The 23,744-nt window shown below is 36.3% G+C and overlaps 3 protein-coding genes across 5 annotated transcripts; 1 reads left to right on the top strand and 2 right to left on the bottom strand.

Annotated features, from left to right (window-relative positions):
• Positions 1–14: 14 nt before the first annotated feature.
• Positions 15–10,129, top strand: aldh9a1b (aldehyde dehydrogenase 9 family, member A1b). Of its 2 annotated transcripts, XM_059502395.1 has the most exons (12): positions 15–150; positions 442–653; positions 841–986; positions 1,082–1,211; positions 3,170–3,304; positions 5,301–5,497; positions 7,742–7,882; positions 8,579–8,767; positions 8,857–8,944; positions 9,052–9,193; positions 9,656–9,768; positions 9,867–10,129. In XM_059502395.1, the coding sequence occupies exons 2-12, from the start codon at positions 473–475 to the stop codon at positions 9,959–9,961; spliced, it is 1,557 nt and encodes a 518-aa protein (XP_059358378.1). In that variant the 5' UTR covers positions 15–150; positions 442–472; the 3' UTR covers positions 9,962–10,129. The 2 variants fall into 2 exon arrangements, with proteins under 2 accessions (XP_059358378.1, XP_059358377.1); XM_059502394.1 differs by lacking the exon at positions 15–150 and having other exon boundaries at positions 188–653.
• Positions 10,130–10,648: 519 nt separating this feature from the next.
• zte38 (zebrafish testis-expressed 38) lies at positions 10,649–14,698 on the bottom strand. The gene is made up of 12 exons (XM_059502393.1): positions 14,395–14,698; positions 13,615–13,738; positions 13,460–13,523; positions 12,990–13,026; positions 12,880–12,900; positions 12,746–12,772; positions 12,211–12,281; positions 11,888–12,036; positions 11,515–11,753; positions 11,386–11,425; positions 10,872–10,915; positions 10,649–10,773 (listed from the first exon to the last, which is right to left on the bottom strand). Exons 1-12 carry the CDS (start codon positions 14,443–14,445, stop codon positions 10,720–10,722), a joined length of 921 nt encoding a protein of 306 aa, XP_059358376.1. The 5' UTR covers positions 14,446–14,698; the 3' UTR covers positions 10,649–10,719.
• Positions 14,699–15,868: 1,170 nt separating this feature from the next.
• On the bottom strand, positions 15,869–19,026 carry prdx1 (peroxiredoxin 1). Of its 2 annotated transcripts, none has more exons than XM_059502391.1 (6): positions 18,896–19,026; positions 18,063–18,174; positions 17,685–17,838; positions 16,933–17,055; positions 16,171–16,301; positions 15,869–15,972 (listed from the first exon to the last, which is right to left on the bottom strand). In XM_059502391.1, exons 2-6 carry the CDS (start codon positions 18,166–18,168, stop codon positions 15,887–15,889), a joined length of 600 nt encoding a protein of 199 aa, XP_059358374.1. In that variant the 5' UTR covers positions 18,169–18,174; positions 18,896–19,026; the 3' UTR covers positions 15,869–15,886. The 2 variants fall into 2 exon arrangements, with proteins under 2 accessions (XP_059358374.1, XP_059358375.1); XM_059502392.1 differs by having other exon boundaries at positions 18,063–18,171; positions 18,896–18,939.
• Between the last annotated feature and the right edge of the window lie 4,718 nt (positions 19,027–23,744).

The following is a 23,744-nucleotide window of genomic DNA, read 5'->3' as shown; positions in this document are numbered from 1 at the left end:
GAATTTTTCGGAATCGTCAAAATGACATCATCCAGAAGAAACCAATGAGAGTCGCTCGGGCGTGTAAGCCCCGCCTTAAAATGCTCGAACATGGCTGGACCTATGGGCTGGACTGAGCCGAAATCTCATTCGGACTTTCAGCAGCAGGAGGTGAGTAAAGGGCACCACTGTCACTGACAAACCTTTTCTCACTAACGTTAGTATTTTCAATCTTGAATGCAACACTTGCTATGTGGTAGGTTGCATTTAAGCGGGCGGCCAAAGTTGTTGCTTTCGACTTTTATAGCAATAGCATAGCCTTGCACTTACATAATATACAAATAATTGGAACTTTTATTTTAAATCTCTTCTAATTTATGCTTGACTGTTTAATTTTTATTGCTGTAACACTATGTTTTGGTGCAAAATCTGAGAAAATCCGGTTTGTTGACACTCGTCCAGGGGGTCAAAGTTCAGTGTTAGGCATTTGAAGATGGCCCTGCTGAGCTCTCTCCGGACCCCGGGTCTCTGTGGGGCCCTGTACTACACCGGGACCAGGAGCATATCCTCAGGAAGCCTTCATATCACAGATTCACTGAACTTCTGGAGTGGTGGCCGAGTCAGCTTTAAAGATGTGAAAACCAAATCTGAACCAGTATATGAGCCTGCAACAGGTAATATGTTTCTGAAACTAATTTCCTTCATTTCACCCCATCTGAGCAATGCCCAATCAATCAGACTTTGCCCCAACAGAGGATTACAGTCACATCTGGCTAAGCAAATACCAATTGAGGTCCTCAATACACAGTGTTGTTCTATGAAAAAACATTATCATCTCTGATCTTTGTAATTGTGTGGCAGGCCGTGTCTTGTGCCAGCTACAAGCCTGTGGTGCCGCAGATGTCGATGCAGCTGTCAGGAGCGCCAGTGCTGCTTTTACAGTGTGGAGTAAACTGGCCGGCATGGAAAGAGCCAGAGTCCTGCTAGAGGCGGCTAGACTCATTGAGGTAGACCGGAACGCATTGACATTACGTAACAGTCCTGCATTGATTCAGGTCGTGTTGAGTCTGATCTTTTCAGTTATTTCTGTTGCTGAGAATAGAAGAGAAGAGAGGAGATTGCTGAGATAGAGGTCATCAACAATGGCAAGTCCATCACCGAAGCCCGTTTAGATGTGGACTCGGCCAGACTGTGCATTGAGTATTTTGCAGGACAAGCCACCACACTTTCAGGCGAGTTGTTTTGCCATTGAACATCCTCATAAGATACAGGACCACATTTTAAAACTTCATTACTAAAAACAAAAATTACACTGCCAGTACAGAGTTTGTTATAGTTAAGAATTAAAAAAAATGCTTACTCAGAAATATTAAGCCACAAAAACTGCTTTCAATATTGCTAATAATAAGAACCATTATTAATTATTAAACATTAAATATCAATAATAATTGATAAATCAAATTAATTTTGAAGGATCATGTGATACTGATGCTGAAAATACTAATTTGGTTACGTTTTAAAATACATTCAAGTAGAAAACAGTAATCTTAAAAGTCATGTTTTATTATATTTCAGTTTTTGCTGTACTTTTTTATCAAATAAATGCATCCTTGATAAGCATAAGAGACTTCTTTCTTAAATCTTAATTGTTACAAACATTTGACTGGTAGTGTACAGGTGCTTCTCAATAAATTAGAATGTCGAGGAAAAGTTCATTTATTTCAGTAATTCAACTCATTGTAAAACCCATGTAATAAATAAATACAATGCACACAGACAGACTGAAGTACCAGTAGTTTAAGTCTTTGATTCTTTTAATTGTGATAATTTTGGCTCACATTTAACAATAACCCACCAATTCACAACAAATTAGAATACTTCATAAAACCAATAAAAAAAACATTTTGTGAATTGTTGGCCTTCTGTTCATTTACTGTACGTACATGTACTCAATACTTGGTAGGGCCTCCTTTTGCTTTAATTACTGCCTCAATTCGGCGTGGCATGGAGGTGATCAGTTTGTGGCACTGCTGAGGTGATATGGAAGCTCAGGTTTCTTTGACAGTGGCCTTCAGCTCATCTGCATTTTTTGGTCTGTTGTTTCTCATCTTCCTCTTGATAATAGCCCATAGATTCTCTCTGGGGTTTAGGTCTGGTGAGTTTGCTGGCCAGTCAAGCACACAAACACCATGGTAATTTAACCAACTTTTTGTGCTTTTGGCAGTGTGTGCAGGTGCCAAATCCTGCTAGAAAAAGAAAACTGCATCTTCAAAAAGCTGGTCAGCAGAAGGAAGCATGAAGTGCTCCAAAATTTCTTGGTAAACGGGTGCAATGACTTTGGTTTTCAAAAAACACACAACACCAGCAGATGACATTGACCCCAAATCATCACAGACTGTGGAAACTTAACACTGGACTTCAAGCAACTTGGGCTATGAGCTTCTCCACCCTTCCTTCAGACTCTAGGACCTTAGTTTCCAAATGAAATACAAATCTTGCTCTCATCTGAAAAGATAACTTTGGACCACTGAGCAACAGTCCAGTTCTTCATCTCCTTCGCCTAGGTAAGACACCTCTGACGCTGTCTGTGGTTCAGCTAATTTCTTGACACGTCTGTGTGTGGTGGCTCTTGATGCCTTGACCCCAGCCTCAGTCCATTCCTTGTGAAGTTCACTGAAATTCTTGAAACAATTTTGCTTGACAATCCTCATAAGGCTGCGGTTCTCTCGGTTGGTTTTGCATCATTTTCTTCCACACTTTTTCCTTCCACTCAACTTTCTGTTAACATGCTTGGATACAGCACTCTGTGAACAGCCAGCTTATTGGCAATTAATTTTTGTGACTTACCCTCCTTGTGAAGGGTGTCAATGGTTGTCAGAGACCATTTTGAAGGCTCAGGAAACCTTTGCAGGTGTTTTGAGTTGATTAGCTGATTGGCATGTCACCATTTTCTAATTTGTTGAGATTGGTGGGTTTGTATTAAATGTGAGCCAAAATCATCACAATTAAAAGAACCAAAGACAAACTACTTCAGTCTGTGTGCATTGAATTTATTTAATGCATGAGTTTCACAATTTGAGTTGAATTACTGAAATAAATAAACTTTCCCTCGGCATTCTAATTTATTGAGAAGCACCTGTAAATAAAATTAAAATGATTACACAGGTGTGTTTGGGCTATTCTTTCTCAGGTCAGCATGTGCAGCTGCCAGGAGGTTCATTTGCTTACACACGTCGGGAGCCGCTCGGTGTGTGTGTGGGAATAGGAGCCTGGAACTACCCTTTTCAGATTGCTGCCTGGAAATCTTCCCCTGCCATCGCTTGTGGTACGTGATATATATAAGTCATATAAGCATGTTTCAGAACACTGGAATCACAGATTATATTACTTAAAGGACCACTCCACTATTTTTGAAAACAGGCTAATTTTCCAACTCCCCTAGAGTTAAAGGGATACTCCACCCCAAAATGAAATTTTGTCATTAATCATTTACCCCCATGTCGTTCCGAACCTGTAAAAGCTTTGTTCGTCCACAATTTAAGACCCTTCTGACTGCCCCATTAACTGCCAAGTAAATAAAAGTTGTCAAGGTCCATAAAAGTTATGAAAGTCGTCATCAGAATACTCCATCTGCCATTAGACGTGCAAAATATCGACTTTGTTCAACTTTTCCTCTCTCCATATCCCCGTATGCTCTTCTGTGTCAGCTGTGCCACAAGGATGGGCTGTTTTCTTTAAAATCAAAGCTTAATACACGTAGAAACATTGCATCCTTGTGGCACGGCTGACACCGAAGAGCACACTCAGCACGGTGATGGAGTGACACAGAGGAAACCGTTGACAAAGGAATTGTTGAATAAAGTCGTTATTTTTGTTTTCTTCATGTATAAAAGTATTCTCGTCGCTTCATAATGTTACGGGTGAATCACTGATGGCAGACTGACTATTCTGATGATATCTTTCATACTTTCCTGGACCTTGACACTGTTATTTGTTTGGCAGTCAATGGGACAGTCACAAGCCTCCCGGTATTCATCCAAAATATCTTAAATTGTGTTCTGAAGATGAACGAAGCTTTTACGGGTTCAGAACAACATGAGGGTAAGGGATTAATGACAACATTTTAATTTTAGGGTGGAGTATCCCTTTAAACAGTTGAGTTATACAGTTTTTGAGTTATCCAGCTGATCTCCGGTTCTGGTCGTAGCATTTAGCTTAGCTTAGCGTAGATCCTTTAATCTGATTAGACTCTTAGCATCTCACTCAAAAATGACTAAGGAGTTTCTATATTTTTCTTATTTAAAACTTGATTATTCTGTAGTTAGATTGTGTACTAAGACCAATGGAAAATGAAAAGTTGTGATTTTCAGGCTCTGCATAATATCATTGTGTCTGATGCACCCATGGTACTGCAGCAAAGTTCCTTGATTATTACGTTGGAATGAGAGTATAGTTCCTAGCCATATCGGTCTAGAAAATTGCAGCTTTTCACTTTCCGTCGGTCTTAGTAAGTTTTAAATAGGAAGAATATCAGAACTCTTTGGGCATTTTTGGACTCCTTTTTGAGCAAGATGCTAACAGTCTAATCAGATTCAATGATCTATGCTAAGCTAAGATAAAGTCCTACTGCCAGACCCAGAGATCGGCTGAATGGATTCAAAAACTGTGAAACTCAATTTTTTAACTTTAGGGGAGTTATAAAATGAGCCTATTCTCAAAATAGTGGAGTGTTCCTTTAAATATAGGTATCCACTGATAGGCCAATAAATGACATTAGAAATTGATAATAATAACATTTGATATGATTTTCTCATAATAATTTAAATGAAATAAGTCAAATAAAAATAAATCAATTTAAATGCTTCAAAGTTCATTCCATGTTAATGCAAACAAAGGCCCTGGCTAAAAAAATTGCTTTAGAAATGTTTTTTCCCAGTGAAAGAAATACATAATTGAAGAGATTTCTTTTTAAAAGAAAAACGTAACCCACATTTAGTTTTTGATTTAATCAAAATGTGTACCATTGAACTGTTAACTCATGAAGCCACATTAATATGCATTAACAAGAGAAGTCTGTCTTTCACCAGAAGATGTTTTGCCTAAAAAAAATTACAAGATGACAACCTCGAATATAACCCGTCCTGCTACAGACAAATGATTCAGCTGGTGCACTATAAACTTAATCTTTGACCCTAATCCTGCTGGAGAACTTGATTTGTTTAATATCCTCTTTGTTCGCTTTCGGTCTGTCCTAGATCTGTGCCTGAAATGATCATCTTAATACTCTCCATTCACAGTCTTTTATTACGATTCAATTGTAGGCAACTCTATGGTGTTCAAGCCGTCCCCGGTGACCCCTGTGAGTGCGGTGCTGTTGGCTGAGATTTACTCACAGGCTGGGGCTCCTGAGGGCCTCTTCAATGTGGTGCAGGGCGGACAGGAGACGGGGTCCCTGCTGTGTCATCACCCATCTGTGGCGAAGATCTCCTTTACAGGAAGTGTGCCCACAGGCAAGAAAGTAAGACGACCCAAGCTAATAGTAATAGCTGTCACAGAACATCTTCACTTAAGCAATTTGCTTATTGTATGGTTTAAAGGAATAGTTCACCCAAAAATTAAAATTTACTCGATTAACTGGAGTTGTGTGGATTATTGTGATGTTTTTATCAGCTGTTTGGACTCTCATTATGACGGCACCCATTCACTGCAGAGGATCCACTGGTGAGCAAATAGCCACGTTTCCACTGTCGAGCTTAAACCGGGCGTGCTAGTGCATGCCAGGGCCAGTCGCGTTTCCACTGTAACTTCCGGGGCTTGATCGTGCCTCACCGGGGCTTCCTCGGGGCCAACAGCCAGGGTTTTTTGGCCCGACGAAAACCTTGGGCCAAAGCGGGCCAGCTGGGGCTAGGGGAGGGGTTATGAACAAAGGTGGAGTTTCTCCGCGTCTGGAGAGCTCAGCACTGCGGATCATTTCAGAAAGCAGCTATAACACCAGTGTGATGAGTGGGGCGGGGCCGAGGGACATGGGAGCGAGGCCGGTGGAGTGATTGGAGATGAGCTACACCTGTTCGACCCACCGGTCTCGAGGCCCACGGAGGAGATGGAAGGATATAAAACTGGAGCAACGACAGTGAAGGACGAGAGAGGACCAGGCCTGGGCTTTTAGTTGTGTTTTGGTTTTTATTTGAGCGCACCAGTCGTCCGTGAGGGGCTGGTGCGCTGTTTTGTGTTTATTTTGTATTATTAAAATGTTACTTGATTGTCCGCCGGTTCCCGCCTCCTTCTTGCCAAGGACTAGGAAGTCTTAAATCATTACAGTGGTGCCGAAGCCCGGGAGAAGGAGGGACGCGCTGCTGAAGATCCCTCGCCGCTGTGGTGAATCCGCGGTGCCATCGAGCAGGCGATGAGGATGCCGCCATGGACGCTCGAGGCGGTGGACTGGGGACAGCTGCCGTCCGTGAGGGAGCGGAGGAGTCGGCGCCGTTCGCCAGGGGGCCGGAGCCTGCTGCCTCAGTCAAGGAATCCGGAGGAGCAGGGAACGGGGGACTCCTGCCGGCTGCCCAAAACCGGAGGAGGCGTCGCCGTCCACCGGGCAGCGGAGGAGTGTCGTGCCGTCCGCCGAGGGCCGTCCAGTGCCACCGCCAGGCACCGCGGAGGAGATCACCCAGCCGGTTCCCGCCTCCTTCTTGCCAAGGACTAGGAAGTCTTAAATCATTACAACCAGCATTAAAAACTTTTGAAAGTTGAGCTCAAAACTCACTTTCAGTCAGAAGCGTGTGTTTGAAATAATTTGATCCGATGTGGATTATAATCACCATACAAGGCAGACATATTTATAAGCAATGTAAAAGACTATGCACGCTAGGTATAACATTACCATAGTAAACATGGTAAATGTGACCGTTTAAAGAAATCAGACATCAGCTTCTCTATCACAATCGTGTATTTATTTAGTAACTTATATTATCTGTCATAAGTCTCATCTCGAGAGCGTTTAGCTCCAAATAGCCTATCATAGAAATATAATGTTTTTTGTTCGGGAGCTTTTATAAAAATAGAGATATTATCTTTCGTTCTAAATGTGACGTGACTCCACTGAATAAGCAGGCTATTTTCATAAGCGTTCAAAATAAATAAAATAGAAATACATTTATTTTTGTGTGATTTAATTTTGAGTCCTGATAAATTAATTCATTATGATCAATGTATCACTTATTCTATAGTAAAACATTGATGCTTTTGAATGTGAATATTTAATAAAGCATACAAACACACGGCATCTTTTATCATGTTCGTTTTGTGATCGCGCTAGTTCCAGTGATTTATTTCTTATTAGTTTTCTGATAACTTCTCTTTGTTGGTGAAATGATGGGGTTGCGTGACGTTGTTTCTGAGAGGCGTGTTTTAGTGAAGAGCAGCGGAGCTTCAGGCCCTGACTGTGGAAACCCTGCACTATTCTGGCCTCGGTGCTACTGGCCCGAGGCTATGAGCCCTGCCCGGCCTGTTTTAAGCCCTGGCTCACACTGGCCCGACAGTGGAAATGCGGCTAATGATGCAATGCTACATTTCTCCAAATCTGTTCCCATGAAGAAACAAACTCTTAAGTTTCATTTTGGAGTGAACTATACCTTTAATCTAAGTTGTGTTTATTATACCTGACATTTATACAGTACACTCTATTGTGTAGTCACTAAAAGTAATTGTAGTGGAAACTATCCTGGAATGCACTTCCTTCATTCAGATGCACATTTTGGCCCAACAGATAATGGAAATGGCTTCCCGAGGGGTCAAACCAGTGACACTGGAGCTCGGCGGTAAATCTCCACTGATCATCTTTGAGGACTCTGACCTAGAAAATGCTGTCAGAGGAGCACTCATGGCCAACTTCCTGTCTCAAGGCCAGGTACTGTACTGGAAAGCCAAGTCAAAGTATGAACATACATCTTTTTCCCTTTTCTGTTTCATATTCACACATAAAAAAAGACTGTATCTTCTTGTAATTTAAAAGATTATTCACACATAATAACCGACTGTATCTTCTTGTAATTTATTTTAATTTTGCAACCGAGCACTCGCCAATCAAACGTTTGGGCAACAATCCTTCTTCAGTGAATCATAACTTCTGAATCTCTGTTTCATCTAAAAAATATTTTTAGAGCTAGTTTTCATCAAGCAATGCTGATATTCAAACCAACCGCACAAATACGAGTACAATATTGTTTTAAATTCTGAATATAAAGTTAAAAAGAAACATCATTTACTTGAAATAGAAAGCTTTTGTAACATTATGAATGTTTTCCTGTCACTTTTGATCAAGTCAATGCATCCTGACTGAATAAAAGTGCACATTTTTGTTGAAAGTCCAAACTTTTGAAAACTTTCAACACATTTATTTTTAACAGTTTTGTCTTAAATGATCCCTTAGTAATTTCATCCCAATCAGACTGAACACGAATGATAAAAACCCACTCGCAATGATGCACATGCTGTTTATGGTCACCTATGTTGTGTATCTAAAAATATGCTCCATATTTTTTCATAAAAATATGTATTATTTATACACTAATGAATATGTGTGTTTTGTATTGCTCACTTGTAGGTGTGCAGCAATGGCACCAGGGTTTTTGTGCAAAGCTCAATTGTTCCTCAGTTCTTGACTGAGGTGGTCAGGAGAACTAAAGCCATCCGGATCGGAGACCCTCTGTTGGATGAGACTCGTATGGGTGCTCTGGTCAGCAAACCACACCTGGACAAGGTGCTGGGATATGTGAAGCAAGCTAAGAAAGAGGTACAAGTGTCGATCAGAAAGTATTCATAGTAGTATGATTGTATCTATATGATATGTTTTGGTTTAAACTAGTTACTTTTTCTTGATAGGGAGCCAGAGTGCTCTGCGGAGGGGATCCCTTCATCCCAGAAGATCCTAAACTAAAAGACGGATACTACATGAGACCATGTGTGCTCGGTGAGAACAGTTGGTCGTGTGTTTTGGAAACATTTAATGGGTCTGTTTTTGTTCTGTTCTCCTCCTGCAGTCTGTGTTGTGTGTTCATTCATGCGTTCTGTTTTCAGACGGCTGCACTGATGACATGACGTGTGTCAGAGAGGAAATCTTTGGGCCTGTGATGTCAGTCCTGTCCTTTGACACAGAGGACGAGGTTCTTCGGAGAGCCAATGATAGTGATCTGGGTCTGGCTGCAGGAGTCTTTACTAAGTAAAGACAATATTTTTTTTGCTCACTACCATTCAAACATTTCAGGTTTTTCATGTTCTTGAAAGAAGTCTCTTGTCTTGACTGATCAAAAATACAGTACAATTATGAAAAAGTACTGCAATTTAAAATAATAGTTTTCTATTTTAATATATTTTAAAATGTAATTTATTACGGTGATGCACAGCTGAATTTACTCCAGTCTTCAGAAATCATTCTAATATGCTGATTTGCTACTCAAGAAACATATCTTGTTATTATTAATTAAATATAATTTGTTATAACCATCTCATCTGTTGCATTTGATCAGTTTAATGTGTCCTTATTGAATAAAAGTATGACTCCAAAAAAGCTGACTCCAAACTTTTGAACGATAGTGTGCGTGATTGAGTGTTATTTCTGAAGGGTAAAAAAGCTATACTTATTGTTAATATTCTCCATTGCTGTCTGTTTCTGACTCCCCAGAGATGTTAAGAGAGCTCATCGTGTTATAGAAAACCTGCAGGCTGGATCTTGCTTCATCAACAACTACAATATCACCCCTGTGGAGGTGCCGTTTGGGGGATACAAGGCCTCAGGTGGAGTTACCAAAACATTATTTGTCTGTTTGTGTTTGCTCTGAAACATTAAACCCACACTGTACTCCAATTAAACATGACCTTTTTACTGATTTTAGGTATTGGAAGAGAAAATGGCCAGGTGACCATTGAATTTTACTCTCAGTTGAAGACTGTGGTGGTGGAGATGGGTGATGTGGACAGTCTATTTTAAACACAAGCCAGGTGTTTTCTGGTTGCAGATCAATGACTGAATCTTAAGAAAAAAGAAAGATCTTAAAATGCAATTACCAACATTCTCTTAAAAACTAACACACAGCTATTGAATTTGTATTAATTTTCTCCATGTTTCACGTGCCAAGCTGCCAACATAATTTCTGTCAGTATTGACAGCTGTCTGTGAATATTTTACTATAAAGTGCCTGTACTGTAGGGTAGTGTGAGAATAAAGACTTTAACTGCATTTGATTATTAAAAAATCTTTAATTGGATATTTTGGTTAATGTGCATGTGTATCAGACAATGCTTGTGCTGTGAATATATGCTTTACCTATTCATTTGGTTGAAGAGACACTATGCATGTAATATTTTTGAACTAATGACAAAAAAGTATTGTACTAAAAAAGTGTGTGTATTATAAAGGAATATGTCATGTAAGGTAGTGTGAAGTATTGTTTATTTTATGTATATACTCATACAAGAGGCTGATATATTCAACATCTTTTGTACTACATACAATAAGTCCAATCAATAAATATATAAATTCTAGAATATGAGGAGGATGAATTCCCCAGAACTAATTACCCAATCAAAAACTTTTTAAACTTCTGCCTGGTAAAAGGACATTTTACTTCCATTAACTTAATATATATATATATATATATATATATATATATATATATATATATATATATATATATATTAGCAAAAACTGATTTAAAAAATCATTTTCTCTGATGTGAACTTGTGGTTTCAAAAGCATTTCTTCTTTTTCCTCCTTGTGACTTTGCTTCGGACAGACTTCCTCTGTGCAAATATATAATGGGGAAAAAAACATGAATTAAAAAAAACTAAAAAATAAACACTTTTTTTTTTCTTTATAAAGAAATCAAAAAATACCTTACCTTTGCTATAGCTTTTTTGGGCTGTTTGAACTGTGCGATAGATTCTGCAAAAGGTAGAGACAATAGGACTTAAAAAAAAAAAAAAAAGATGGATGACAAGTCTCCACCTCCTTCCACTATAGAAAAGTGAAAACAAAATATCCCAGAATATCCCATTTGGTGCCCGCGTTAGCACCGTAGTGATTCAGTCTGCGCTGTAGTGATCGTGAGCTGGAGTTACGGCATTAAAGTCCCACCCAAACTCCCGCAGACCCAATCGCTGACACCACACCCCGTTTTTATAGCATCACAAATATGACTAAAATGACAAAAAAACATCTTTTGGGTAAATTGTATTTGAATATTTGATTTTGACTTCTGCCCCATTTGTTTACATGGAGAGGGCAGGGTTAATGACTTATACTGCAACCAGCCACTAGATGGCCATCGAAATGTTTGGCTTCACTTTTCAGGACATGTGCGACACACTTGGTCAGACGAGACCTTCTGAACAAAAACCTGTTTAGGTACTTACCATCTTCAGAGGGCAGATCCTGCACACAGTTTCTGGTCACCTGTCACAAGACAGAGAAACGGTTCATAATCTGAATTCAGTCTGGTGAACACATAGCAAAATTGATCCTGTATAACATCTGCTTAATACCCTTTCTGCTGCTCTGATTTGAGAGAGAGAGGGTGTCTCCATCTCCATGTCGTTCTCACTCAACTGTCCTCCCTCCTGTAGCTTCCCAAGCCGGCTCTGTGCTGCCGTCACACGCAACTTCATGCTGTGGAAGCGAGACTGAATATCGCCCACTCTGAAGTGCACTGCAGTTCCCTCGAACCACAGACTGTCATTTACACCTGCCTTGAATCCTGGTGGCTCATACTCAGGAGGAGTGACTTAAATGGAAAGGAAAAGCACACCAGTCGTTAAGCTATTTCACCTAGCACATTCTTTTGTTTTTAACTATTCATCTATTCCTATCTACGTCTCTCAACATACTGCAGAAGGATGTAAAGGCAGTATATTGTACCATCATCATAGTAGTAGAGTTTCATAGTGAGGTAAACGCCAGTGGGCAAAGCCTCTAGATTCTGCATGAGGAGGAACAGCTTCCTGATCAGGAGCGTTGAAGCTTTCTTTGTGTCCTCCAACGTCATTCTTGTGTCCCCAGTCATATTACTGAAATGAAGAAAAGAGGAAAGGATTAGGGAATGGAGGTTTCAACTTGGTTGCATTAATGTACTGTTCATGCATAACTGTATACACTACCAACCAAAAGTGTGGAATCAGTAAAATTTGTAATTATTTGATCAAAAATATGGTAAAAACTGTAAACAATGTAGAATACTACACCTCCACAGGATGTCCATCTGTGGTCCACACTCTGAGTATCTGAACTTAAACTGGTAGGACTCAATGACATGCTGAGAAAACATATGTAAGAGACAAAACAGTCTGTTTGTAGTTATATTATTATAAGTTATATTATGTCCACTTTTTAACACTTAGATCCATACCTGAACTAATATATTGAAAATGTTTCTCTCCAGGTTTGCGTCTAACATTATTCAAATTTGGGTCCAAAAAGGGTTAAGCTTCATATAAATTTTATAGAAAATATTTGTTTTCGAGAAAAAATAATGTTCTTTAGAATTTGGCTTTAGTATGATAACAATATTAAAGCCAATTATTTAATGTTATAACTGTGTAATATTTCACATACACAGTACCTCACAGTATAAATGATTCTGAACAATATATATATATATATATATATATATATATATATATATATATATATATATATATATATATAGGGGTCGTTGGCATTAAAATTACCGGTAAAAACAAAACCTGATCTAAAAACTGTGGAGGATTGTAGACTTACATTACTGTCATCTGGGCTTGTGTGTACCTGCAGATTAAAATAAAAAATAAATAACAAAACAAAAAAAAAGGAAATTTAAATAAATGTTTTTTTGGTGCAGAAATATTGTAGAGTTTAAAACATGCATCACTGACCCCAATGACCACCATTTGAAGCTGCAAAATATAAAGATAAATTAAATAAAAATCAAAATTAAATAAAGAGAAACAGATATTTATATCTAAATATGGTGCTTTTGACTTACATATCTCTTCTCCAATGCATCAAAACTTCCCAACAGCCTTGAAGGACAGAAGTATGGTTATATTGACTTTTTATTGCATTATATTTTACACTTCAATGAAGCATTACAAATATACTTTCAAATACACATTTGAATATACAAACTAGTGCTGCAAAACGATTAATCGCTTAAAAAAATTAAAGTTTTTGCTTACTGTGTATATTTATTATGCATATATAAAGACACACATACATTATATATTTTGAAAATTATGTATTTATATATTTATATATATACATATATATAAACTTTTTTATATATATACATGCATGTGTATTTATATATACATAATAAATACACAGTCCACACACACACTCTATATATATATAGTGTAAAATAAAACTTTTATCTTGGATATGATTAATCCTTGCCCAGCACTAATAGAAACATAGCAATTTGCTTTACAAAAACAACATATATAATAAAATTACCATTTGACGAGTTTGTGGGCTTCGGGGCATGAACAATCCTGTTTGAGGACTTTGATGCACAAATCTGAAGAACAACATTCATCAAAACTGATTGTATGAGATATTTCAAACAGCCTGATGTTCATCCATTAATACATCAGTGTTTATACTCATACCTTCCAGGTATCTGGATCTGTAGGAGTCCTCTGGGAAGATCCCACGCAGATAAGTGATGGAGGACACAGCTATAACCACCATGCGTTTGACAAACACCAGTGACTGAGCTTTAGTATCCAGTGCCTGATGAAACACAGGGGCTTACTTGATTTATAATACCATGATTTACAAAGAAGACTGCCTTGAAATCTATATCCACATGCATACATACATACACAGATATTTATTTGAGGACATGTAATTGAGCACACAGTGTTTTCATAATAAGCTACATGTAATAGAATTATAATTTGGGGGCCTTGAAAGGAGTAACTTAACGTTGGTTCACCCAAAAATGAAAATTTGCTGAAAATCTAGGCCATCCAAGATAAAGAGGTTTCTTTATCGGAACAGATGTGTAGAAATGTTGCATTACATCACTTTATGACCAGCATTATTGTGTTTTTTAGCTGTTTAAATTTGTTCAGATGAAGAAACAAACTCATCTTGGATGGCCTGAGGGTAAGTAAATATTCAGCAAATTTTCATTTTTGTCTTGGTATTCCTTTAAATACTACAATAATATAATTTGTCTGCATATAAAACAGTTACAAAACTACTCTGGTAGAGCTAAAGTATCAGATAGTAAAACCACGGTATTTAAATATATATAGTGTTGAGTTGCTGCTTAGTCAAAAATTTACCATGATAACTCCTCTGTTACTCCAGTCATTTTCTACAGTAATATTGTGATAAAGACATGAGTTAATGCTGTAAATGTTCTTGATTCTGTCTCTCACCTCAACAATCACCTGTTTGTCCTGAGCTAGTGTCTTCTGTCTGGTTGTCATGTTTGAGCTAACTTTACTTTGAACTTCCTCACAGAGAAATTATCTCCTCAAAACCTGTTATGGCTTATCAAAAACAACTCAGAACGTTATTAACTTGACTAATCTAACGTTGTCTGTGTAAAGCCAAGTGTTATTTGATAAATATGATCGTTTATTAGTGCCGTGCAACGAATAAAGAGATCACGGTTTAAGGTAAATTACGGCGCGGAATAAACGCGCGCAACCGACACCTGTCACTGTCACGCGCGCATTTGGCGGTAAACACATCGACAGACGACAGCTTGGGAGAGAGAGAGACTGTGTAAATGATTTCTGATTATTAATACTTGATTAATATTTACTAATGTTCATGTATTACTACACATTTATGTATACTTCACTACTACTATGTAAAAATGTGAACAGTAATATGTTTTAATACGTTTTAAAGACTCTTCAGCTCACCAAGCCTGCATTTATTTAAACCAAAGTACAGAAATAACAATAAAAATGTTGAAACATTTGTACTATTTAAAATTGCTATTTCTTTTTTTTTAAGCATCATCACTCCAGTCACATGATCCTTTAGAATCCATTCTAATATTTTGATTTGCTGATTTAAAAAAAAACATATTAAATATTATTACTAGTATTAGGTCGAAAACAGCCAAGTACATTTTTTTTTCATGTTTCTTTGATGAATATAAATTACAGAAGAACAGCATTTATCTGAAATAGAAAGCAGTCATTTTAAATAATAGTGTGTGTATGTATAAAATATATATATATATATATATATATATATATGATCCTTGACCAAAAAAAAAAAAACGGTCATTAGAGTAAATTTTTTTACATCGAGATTTGTTACATTCATTTGAAAGCTAAATAAATAAGTTTTCCATTGATGTATGGTTTGTTCGGACAATATTTGGCCGAGATACAACTATTTGATAATCTGAAATCTTTCCAAATTAAGTTCTTAGAGTTGCATATTACTAATCAAAAATTAAGTTTTGATATATTTATGGTAAGAAATTTACAAAATATCTTAATGGAACATGATTTTTACTTAATGTCCTAATGATTTTTGACATAAAAGAAAAAATCATTTGGACACATACAATGTATTGTTGGCTATTGCTACAAATACTGTATACCCATGCTACTTATGACTGCTTTTGTGCTCCAGGGTCACATATATGTATATATTTATTTATTATTGCTATTAAAAACAGTTTATTGTTAAAAAAAAAATGGTTTTATTGTTTGAAATGCAGGAATTTGTGACAAAACAATAAGCTGGTCCCCACTCTACAACATATTTTCAAAACAAAAAGGTCCGAAAGACACTACACATGCTAACTCAAGAGTTACAATAGATTTCAGGTAGTAGCAGTACTTCATGTTGACAGTCGTTGTACAAGCTCATTACACAATGCTGCACAGTCTAGTGTATTTTTTAATGTTGTTTGGAGAAGTAATCTTTGCTCTGCTGGACGTCCGGCTTAATTGTGTCTTTTCCGGGCTTCCATCCGGCTGGGCAAACTAGGGAAAATTAACAACAACAAAAGACAAAATTTATATTTAATATTAGTGCTTTTAAAAATAATTTTCTCAAAAGGAGCTGACATCGAAACCTATTTCTTTCTACTTCTTTGATATTACATGGAACACGCGGCACTGTATGAAAGGAATAGTATGTAATAATCTATAAAGAAAGAAAGCCAAGAAAATACGCCGTACCTTCTCCATGTTTGTCGGTGAACTGAAAGGCCTGCACCAAGCGCAGGGTTTCATCAATGGAGCGGCCCACTGGCAGATCATTGATGGTTATCTGCCTCAGAATGCCCTTGTCATCAATGATGAAAAGTCCTCTAAGTTTGGAAAGAAAAAGAAGACGTCAACAGCAAAATAAAATAGACACCTGAATTGTTTTATTCTAATCTTGTGTGCCGACACCCATTACTACAGTGCAGCAGAAAAATACATTATTGTTCAAAAGTTTGTGGTCGGTAAGGTTCTCTTAAAAGACATTTCTTATGGTCACCAAGGCTGCATTTATTTGATTTAAAAAAATACAATAGAAACTGTAATATTATAAAATATTTGTACAATTTTAAATAAAAGTTTTCTATTTTAATATTTTTTTAAATATAATTTATTCCTGTGATGCAAAGCTTATTGTTCAGCATCATTACTTCAATGCTCAGTGTCACATGATCCTTCAGAAATCATTCTAATATGCTGATTTGCTGCTGAAAAACATTTCTTGTTGTGCTTAATATTTTTGTGCAAACTGTGATAGAGTTCAAAAGAACATCATGTATTAGAAATAAAGTCTGTAAAAGTCTTTAATGTCACTTTTGATCAAATAAATGCTGAATTACAGTGCTGAAATTCTTCCCTAAAAAATTAAATAAATCAATACTGACTCAAAATATTTTATCGACAATATATATGGTAATTTTCAAAATACTCTATTGGATTTAGATAGTCCCTTTATACCTGTATGCAATACCCTCATCTTCCTTCAGTACACCATAGTCTTGAGATATGGAGCGGAGGGAATCTGCCACCAGGGGGACTTTCATGTGCCCTAAACCGCCTTGTTTCCGAGGGGTGTTTATCCTGTAATCATCACACAGATGAAACACTGTCATTCATTAGTAAGTTTGACAATATTGAGCAATGCTGTCTACAGCACTATAAAATGACTGAATACAAGGCACAGAATGACTGTTGATATAAAGAGTCGAGTGCCAAGCATATAAAAACTATTTTTTTTGTATGCGATTAATCGTTTGACACCACAAGTATATAAACATTTGACATGACATCAGACCCGCAAGCCGATGTGAGACCGGCATAATTATCCATAAATTCGAATACTGAAAGCATAAGAAAAAAATAATAATAATAATAATAATAATTTGCAATAACTAAATATATAAAAAAACATTCTCACTTCAGCTAGTAGCGAAGTCAACTTATTTTCATTTCATTTAAGTTGAAGTAAGCAAACGAAGGTAAATAAACTAAAGTCTAATAAAAAGTATAGACATTAAAAAAAAGAAATTATTAAAACTTGACCTATTAAAAAATTATAATAGTAAGCTAGTGATAATGATACTGCAATAAAACAGGTGTGAGATCACCATTGCTGCTCATTTTACTTTCAAAGGGGGTGTTTCTAAAACGTGCAAGTTTGATGTGAGCCCTTTAGTTTGACATTTTTTTTCTTCATCTTTATCGCTCACCAGGCAAGATGACAGAAGTGGGAATCAACAGAGGCACCGATGACCTCACAGTTGATCTTCCTGAACTCCTCGACTGCATCACTGAAGGCGATGATCTCGGTGGGGCAGACGAAGGTGAAATCCAGTGGATAGAAGAATAACACGACATACTTCCCTAGAAACAAGAGAAACGTAAGTGCACAGGGTGTTCACAAGGTGTACTATCAATAATTAAATATTTGTGGGATCCAAAGTCACACCCATGAGTTTCCTGACAACACTTCCTTCCACAGGTTTTTTTTAAACAAATAACAAATTCATATTGTTTATCCTTCATGTCTCACATATTACTTTATATTTGTGTATTGACAGCTCTTCTTCGCCACATTAATGTCATACCTTTGTAGTCAGACAAACTGAGATCTTTAAACTGTCCATCTGGCATCACAGCTTTGGCTGTGAAACCTGGAGCAGGCTTGCCAATGTGTGCATTTCCAGCTGCCATTTTCTGCTAGGGTCAAGACAAAAAAAAAGTGTTTCAATATTAATAAGAATAATATGAATAATAATAATCTAAAAATAATAATAATAATAGGAAATACATTTTTTAAACAAAAAGCTAATTTCGCATTAAAGAAAAAAAACAGTATTAAAAATAAACACATTCAAGTGTAAATGCAAAAAAAAAAGATCTATAATTAACTGCTTGTTATAAATAGAACGGAAATAGAATATAAGAGTTAGTCATCAGGAAGTTATGTCAAGGTTTCCTTAATTTGCAACCCATGTTACTAACTTCCGTAATAGTAAAGTTTTTTTCTTTTTTTTTCTTTTTTTTTGACGTAATTCAATTTATATGTATATACAAATGTATTATTATTATAAATTTATATAAAGCACTTTTAAACCTCAGATGTTCTTACTGCATATCAGAAACATGAAAAAACATTTAAAAGAACTTTTCATTGATCGAAATGCAACAGGTAGTTGCCTTAGAAAGAAACTTTACAAGGCAGCAGTTCACAGTGCATTAATAATTCACACTTATGTAAAGACACAGCATAGATGTAACTACAGATCGCACTGAAAACGAAACTCTCCCAGTAATTACAGTCACGGAATTTTACATGGAAATGTCCAACATGATGAACAAGAGCGTGAAAGACGTGTACGGTTACTTCGCATGAAACGCAGAGGAAAGAGAAACAAACATTTAACAGCGTATGGCTTACCTTCAAGTGTAATCGATGTCTCTCTGTCAAATGAACGAGTGTGAACTGACGGCACTGCTCTGTTTAAATCAAATAGGTCCTGCTCAAATATCGCGATACTACGCGAGATCCACAGCCTCAAGAAGTTAATGCTCTGTGGAATGACCAAATTACAGAGATCTGTTTATTGCAGCATGACTTTGCACATTTTCTGTGCAGGACACATTCGGGATGTTTCCAAAATCAGTGTTTTACAAATTACAAATATGCAAATACTATCTAATATACTGCACACCTAGCTACTTTTAAAAAGATAGCTACAAATTAGTATTAAGCAAAACAGAACATTAGAAAATAGAGCTTTTAGTGGTTTAAGTCTATTTTTATTTTTTTTAATTTGTTAACTGCATTTGTTTTAAAATGTTTACAAATGGTGTAAATATTTGTGTTACAGCTATTTCTCCCTCAAGCAAAACTTTGGTTCAGCCTTAGGTTTCTTGTCATGGGGCTTCTGCCATCTGACTTTCTGTATTTGACAAAAGTCAAAGGTCACTTAATTCAGTTCACGATGCATTATGTAACTACAGACCCTCACAGTTCACAGATTATTCTAATCTTTCTGCCCTATACACATTCACTGAATTGCTTTGTCATAAGATAAATGCAATGTGCGTGTGTTTCCTTGTTGAGGAGGAAACACGGTTCGTCTGTCTTGTGTCACACTGACAGATGCTTTAACATTCATTTAGCGTCTGCCATTGTTTACTCGTTTCATATTCCTTTCCTCTTCTCTGTTATCTCCAGCAGTTCCCAGAATGTAAATCATTGCACTCATCCAAACATGCATAAATCTTTTGTACAGTAAACACAATAGCTTGGCATTCCCAACGCTTCCTACATTTAGACTGTCTTATGTTCTTTGTTTTTAGGGAGCGAGCTGTCATTTACAGACTCTTTTTGTCTTTCACCTCCACCTCCTCCTCTCTTATAGCGTCCCGTCTCTCAATCTAGTTGTCATGGGCACCAATGAAGGGTCTGATAAGAGGCGGCTGGACACAAAGAGATCAAATTAAAAACGCAGCTGCGGGCTTCAGATCAAATAATGCTTCAAACATGGGTTTTAAAAAGGAGCTGCTTTCAACCTACAAACATAATCAGCATATCTCTCATCATTAGTAATGATCGTCTTTGTGTCACGTTCACAGGTTTTAGGGAACATGTATAACACACAACATCCGTAACCTGGGTTTTGCTTGCTTCAAAGTGGGTTCAGAATGCTAAATCATGAAAGGAATGTTTTAGGAGGATTACATATCTAGACAGGCCTGCAGCGTGAGTCAGAAATGTTTGACAAGTTTGTAGTAGTGCTGATAAGAACAATAAAACATAAGGATATAGTCTTGAGAAGTTGACAATAGTCTAATGTTAGTAAAGTTACTTGATCCTTGCAGTGTTAAAACAATAAATCTGATTCAATACACTTTAAATTATGCAAAACTGTCATTCATATTTTTGTTTCACTTTATTGGCACATCAAATTATAAGTCATTGTTATTCAGGCATATCCTACAGTACATGTTAGTTCAGCTGTGATTCCCATTCAATTCTGATTTATAACTTTTTATAGAATTAAATTTATAGGTTTTAAATAAATGTTACAGGGAAGGTCAAATTTCAAAATTACAATAATAAATTTAATTTTTTATGTGCAAGCAAATATGATACACATATTACTGTAAATTCAAATGCAGGATTATTGCTATTTTGCGTTTCGAATGGAATGACCAGTGCTCAGGTGTCAAAAAAAGCCTTGACCTCATGCACTTCAAAACAACTGATACTAAGCGTTGTTCACTAGGGATTATTGCTTTGTTAGCACTTGTCTCGAGGAGGTCCTGCTGTCAGTGCCTGCTGTGAGGAGAAACTCCTGTTTTCCCTTATGCCATCTCGTTATTAATATGCAACCTCCATAGGCAGGTCTGGACTTTTTTACATGTCTCTCATACTGAGAAGTGTGCGGTTATACTAGCCTGACAGTAATCAGATAAAGCAAGGGTCTAATTTAGTCAAGCTGTGTAATGAGTGTGTACATAGCAACATATGACTGGCTTTGAGACATTCATATTTATCAAGAATAAGCTGAATCTATATTTGTTAGACACATATTTGAATCACAATCAAGCTCATGATAATCTGAATTTCTGTTAGGCTGCCAATGATCTCGATCTCAGCAAAAAAAATATTTAGCATAACCTTATTAAAAAGAAGTACACTTTAGCAAACCTTTAAAAATAGTACTTATATTATGAAAAATATATATACTTAAATGTAAACTGAATGCAATGTTTTTGGACAATTATGACATATTTGCAATTAAATGCTAGTTTAAATGAATATTAAATGCTATTAGTTGAACTTGAGAGTGTTTTTTTTTACTCCCTTAAGTAGAATTTTAAGTTGCAATGTAATATATAAAAAATATATTAACTGTAATTGTAATATTGAATAACATACTACAGTTAAAATTATAATCAAGGACATTTAGCATGTTAACACATCAAAATAAGTGCATTTAAACAATTATTTGAAATGTAGTTTAAGGTAAAAAGTTTAAAAGGGTAGTTCACCCAAAAACGAATACCCTAAAGTTGTTTCCAATTACCTTAAGAGTTTGCTCACTGAACACACACAGAAGATATTTTAAATAATTTTTGTAGGCAAACCATTTCTGGTCCCTATTGACTTCCATATTATGAGGAGAAAATGATTTGGAAGTCAATGGGAACATATTACCCACATTCTTCATAATATATTATTTTATGTTCAACAAAAGAAACAAACGCATATGGTTTGGAGCACCTTTAGGTTGATTAAATGAGGACAAAATTGAGTTAAATTTATTTTTAAATGATTAATTTTTTTATTTGACATTACATGATCAAATTAATTATTTGATAAAAAAATGCAAACTATACTTAAAAAACATTACAAAATATTACAAATATACTTTAAGCAGTGATTAAAATGTATTCTCTTAAATGGCCTTTTATCACTGTTAACAGTTGCTATAAACCATATTCACAGCATATTAGATATACATTTATACACTGATTTTGGTGTAACTGGAGAAATAAACAAAAATATCAATCATTTAAGAAATGTCAAAGTGTAAGCCTTTTTGTTGTCATTATGTTATAATGTTGTTATGTTAAAAATGGTTAGGATCACTGAAGTGTGTGTGTGTGTGTGTAAGTGTGTGTGTGTGTGTGTGTGTGTGTGTGTGAATACAAAATCTGTCCATTTACAGAATCTAATGTAAATAAGTAAATATATTTTGAATGCCTGGGCCTGTTTAATGCCTTAATGTCCCAGTGGGAACAGCTTCTTTACATTTTGTCATATGACCAGCAGCAGATGTCTCCTTTCTACAGCTGATGTTCAGACAGAGACAAACAGTTCCATATTATTGATAATATTTTAGAACAAATCATCTTTACTGATTACCTTTTTTAAATTACTTCCTTAATAATTCCAAATGGCAAAAAAATGTCTAAACGTTAAATTAAAATTAAATTAAATTAATGCATTTAGCAGACGCTTTTATCCAAAGCAACTTACAGTGCATTCAAGCTATCAATTTTTACCTATCATGTGTTCCCGGGCAACAAGACAATGCTCTACCAATTGAGCTACAGGAACACGTTAAAGACTTTTTTCTCTCCCAAAAGTTTATTATAACTATTATTAGTTTTTTACTTTAAGATCACCAAAATAATATAAAAATTAAGTGTAATTCAGAAATTTAAAACAGATTTATCATAGAAATAAGAATTCAAGTTATTGTCTAAATAAATTAAATTTAAGGCATTTTAATTTATTAAAAAATCAAAATAGATAATATTATATATATAATACTTGTTTTACTAATCTCACAGTATTAAAGGATTAATCTGTGATCTGTGTGTGTTTCTCTCAGTGTACTGCTCTGACCCGCTGCGCCTCTTGTGGCAGTGCGGGGAATTACACTCTTTCCATTCACAGCTGATTTGCTCGCCATCTTGACATGAACATAAACATTGATGCCCTCTGCTCAATGATCACACCATTATCTCTTACAGCCGAAAAATTGTCAGCACGTTACCGAAACATCCTTAATACTCTGTTGCAGCGTCGAGAATCACGAACTAGATGTTTAGGCAATCATTGCGCACGTAGCTGAACACATATCAGTATAATGTGGGTTTCCTGAGCACTTGGTTAAGGTAAGATGATTCTCTTTACTAATACGAAGCTTGAAGGTCTTCTATATTCATTAAACTCATAAAAACATTGTTGTCCTGTCATATTATTGGATGTTAAGCTTCCGTAGAGCTGCCATGGCAACTGATGACCTACGCGTGTTTACAATCCTCCCGCTGGCATTAATGCGCTCCTTCCGCTATTAACACTCTCTTCTTCTTTATTAATGATCGCGAATTACTTATAAAAACGTGTGCTTTTGGATGTCTAATATGGTTAATTTATTGTTACACTTGTTATCTTCCGGTTATATTATTATTATTTAAAAAACACATCGAAATACATTTAATGTGGTAATCAAAATGTGATTTACTGACATCTAGAAATGACAGACGTTTTACTGAAGGGGAGGACATTGTGGGAGATGTTTCAGCATGTGACAGTATTATAGGTGTGTTGTCACTTGACAGCTGTCACTTGAGCAGATGTTAAGTAAGATACTATGAGTATATTGTTATTGAATTCTGGAATCATGTGTTTTATTGTAGGGATGGGAGACCTGGACGGACCCCCATCTGCTGACTGACGGAGACAGTCTTGCTGTAGATCACAGTAGAAATGGACCTGGACT

Source organism: Carassius carassius, chromosome 20 (assembly GCF_963082965.1).
Source record: "Carassius carassius chromosome 20, fCarCar2.1, whole genome shotgun sequence".
NCBI classification, from domain to species: Eukaryota; Metazoa; Chordata; class Actinopteri; order Cypriniformes; family Cyprinidae; genus Carassius; species Carassius carassius.
This window is presented reverse-complemented; position numbering and strand designations above follow the sequence as displayed.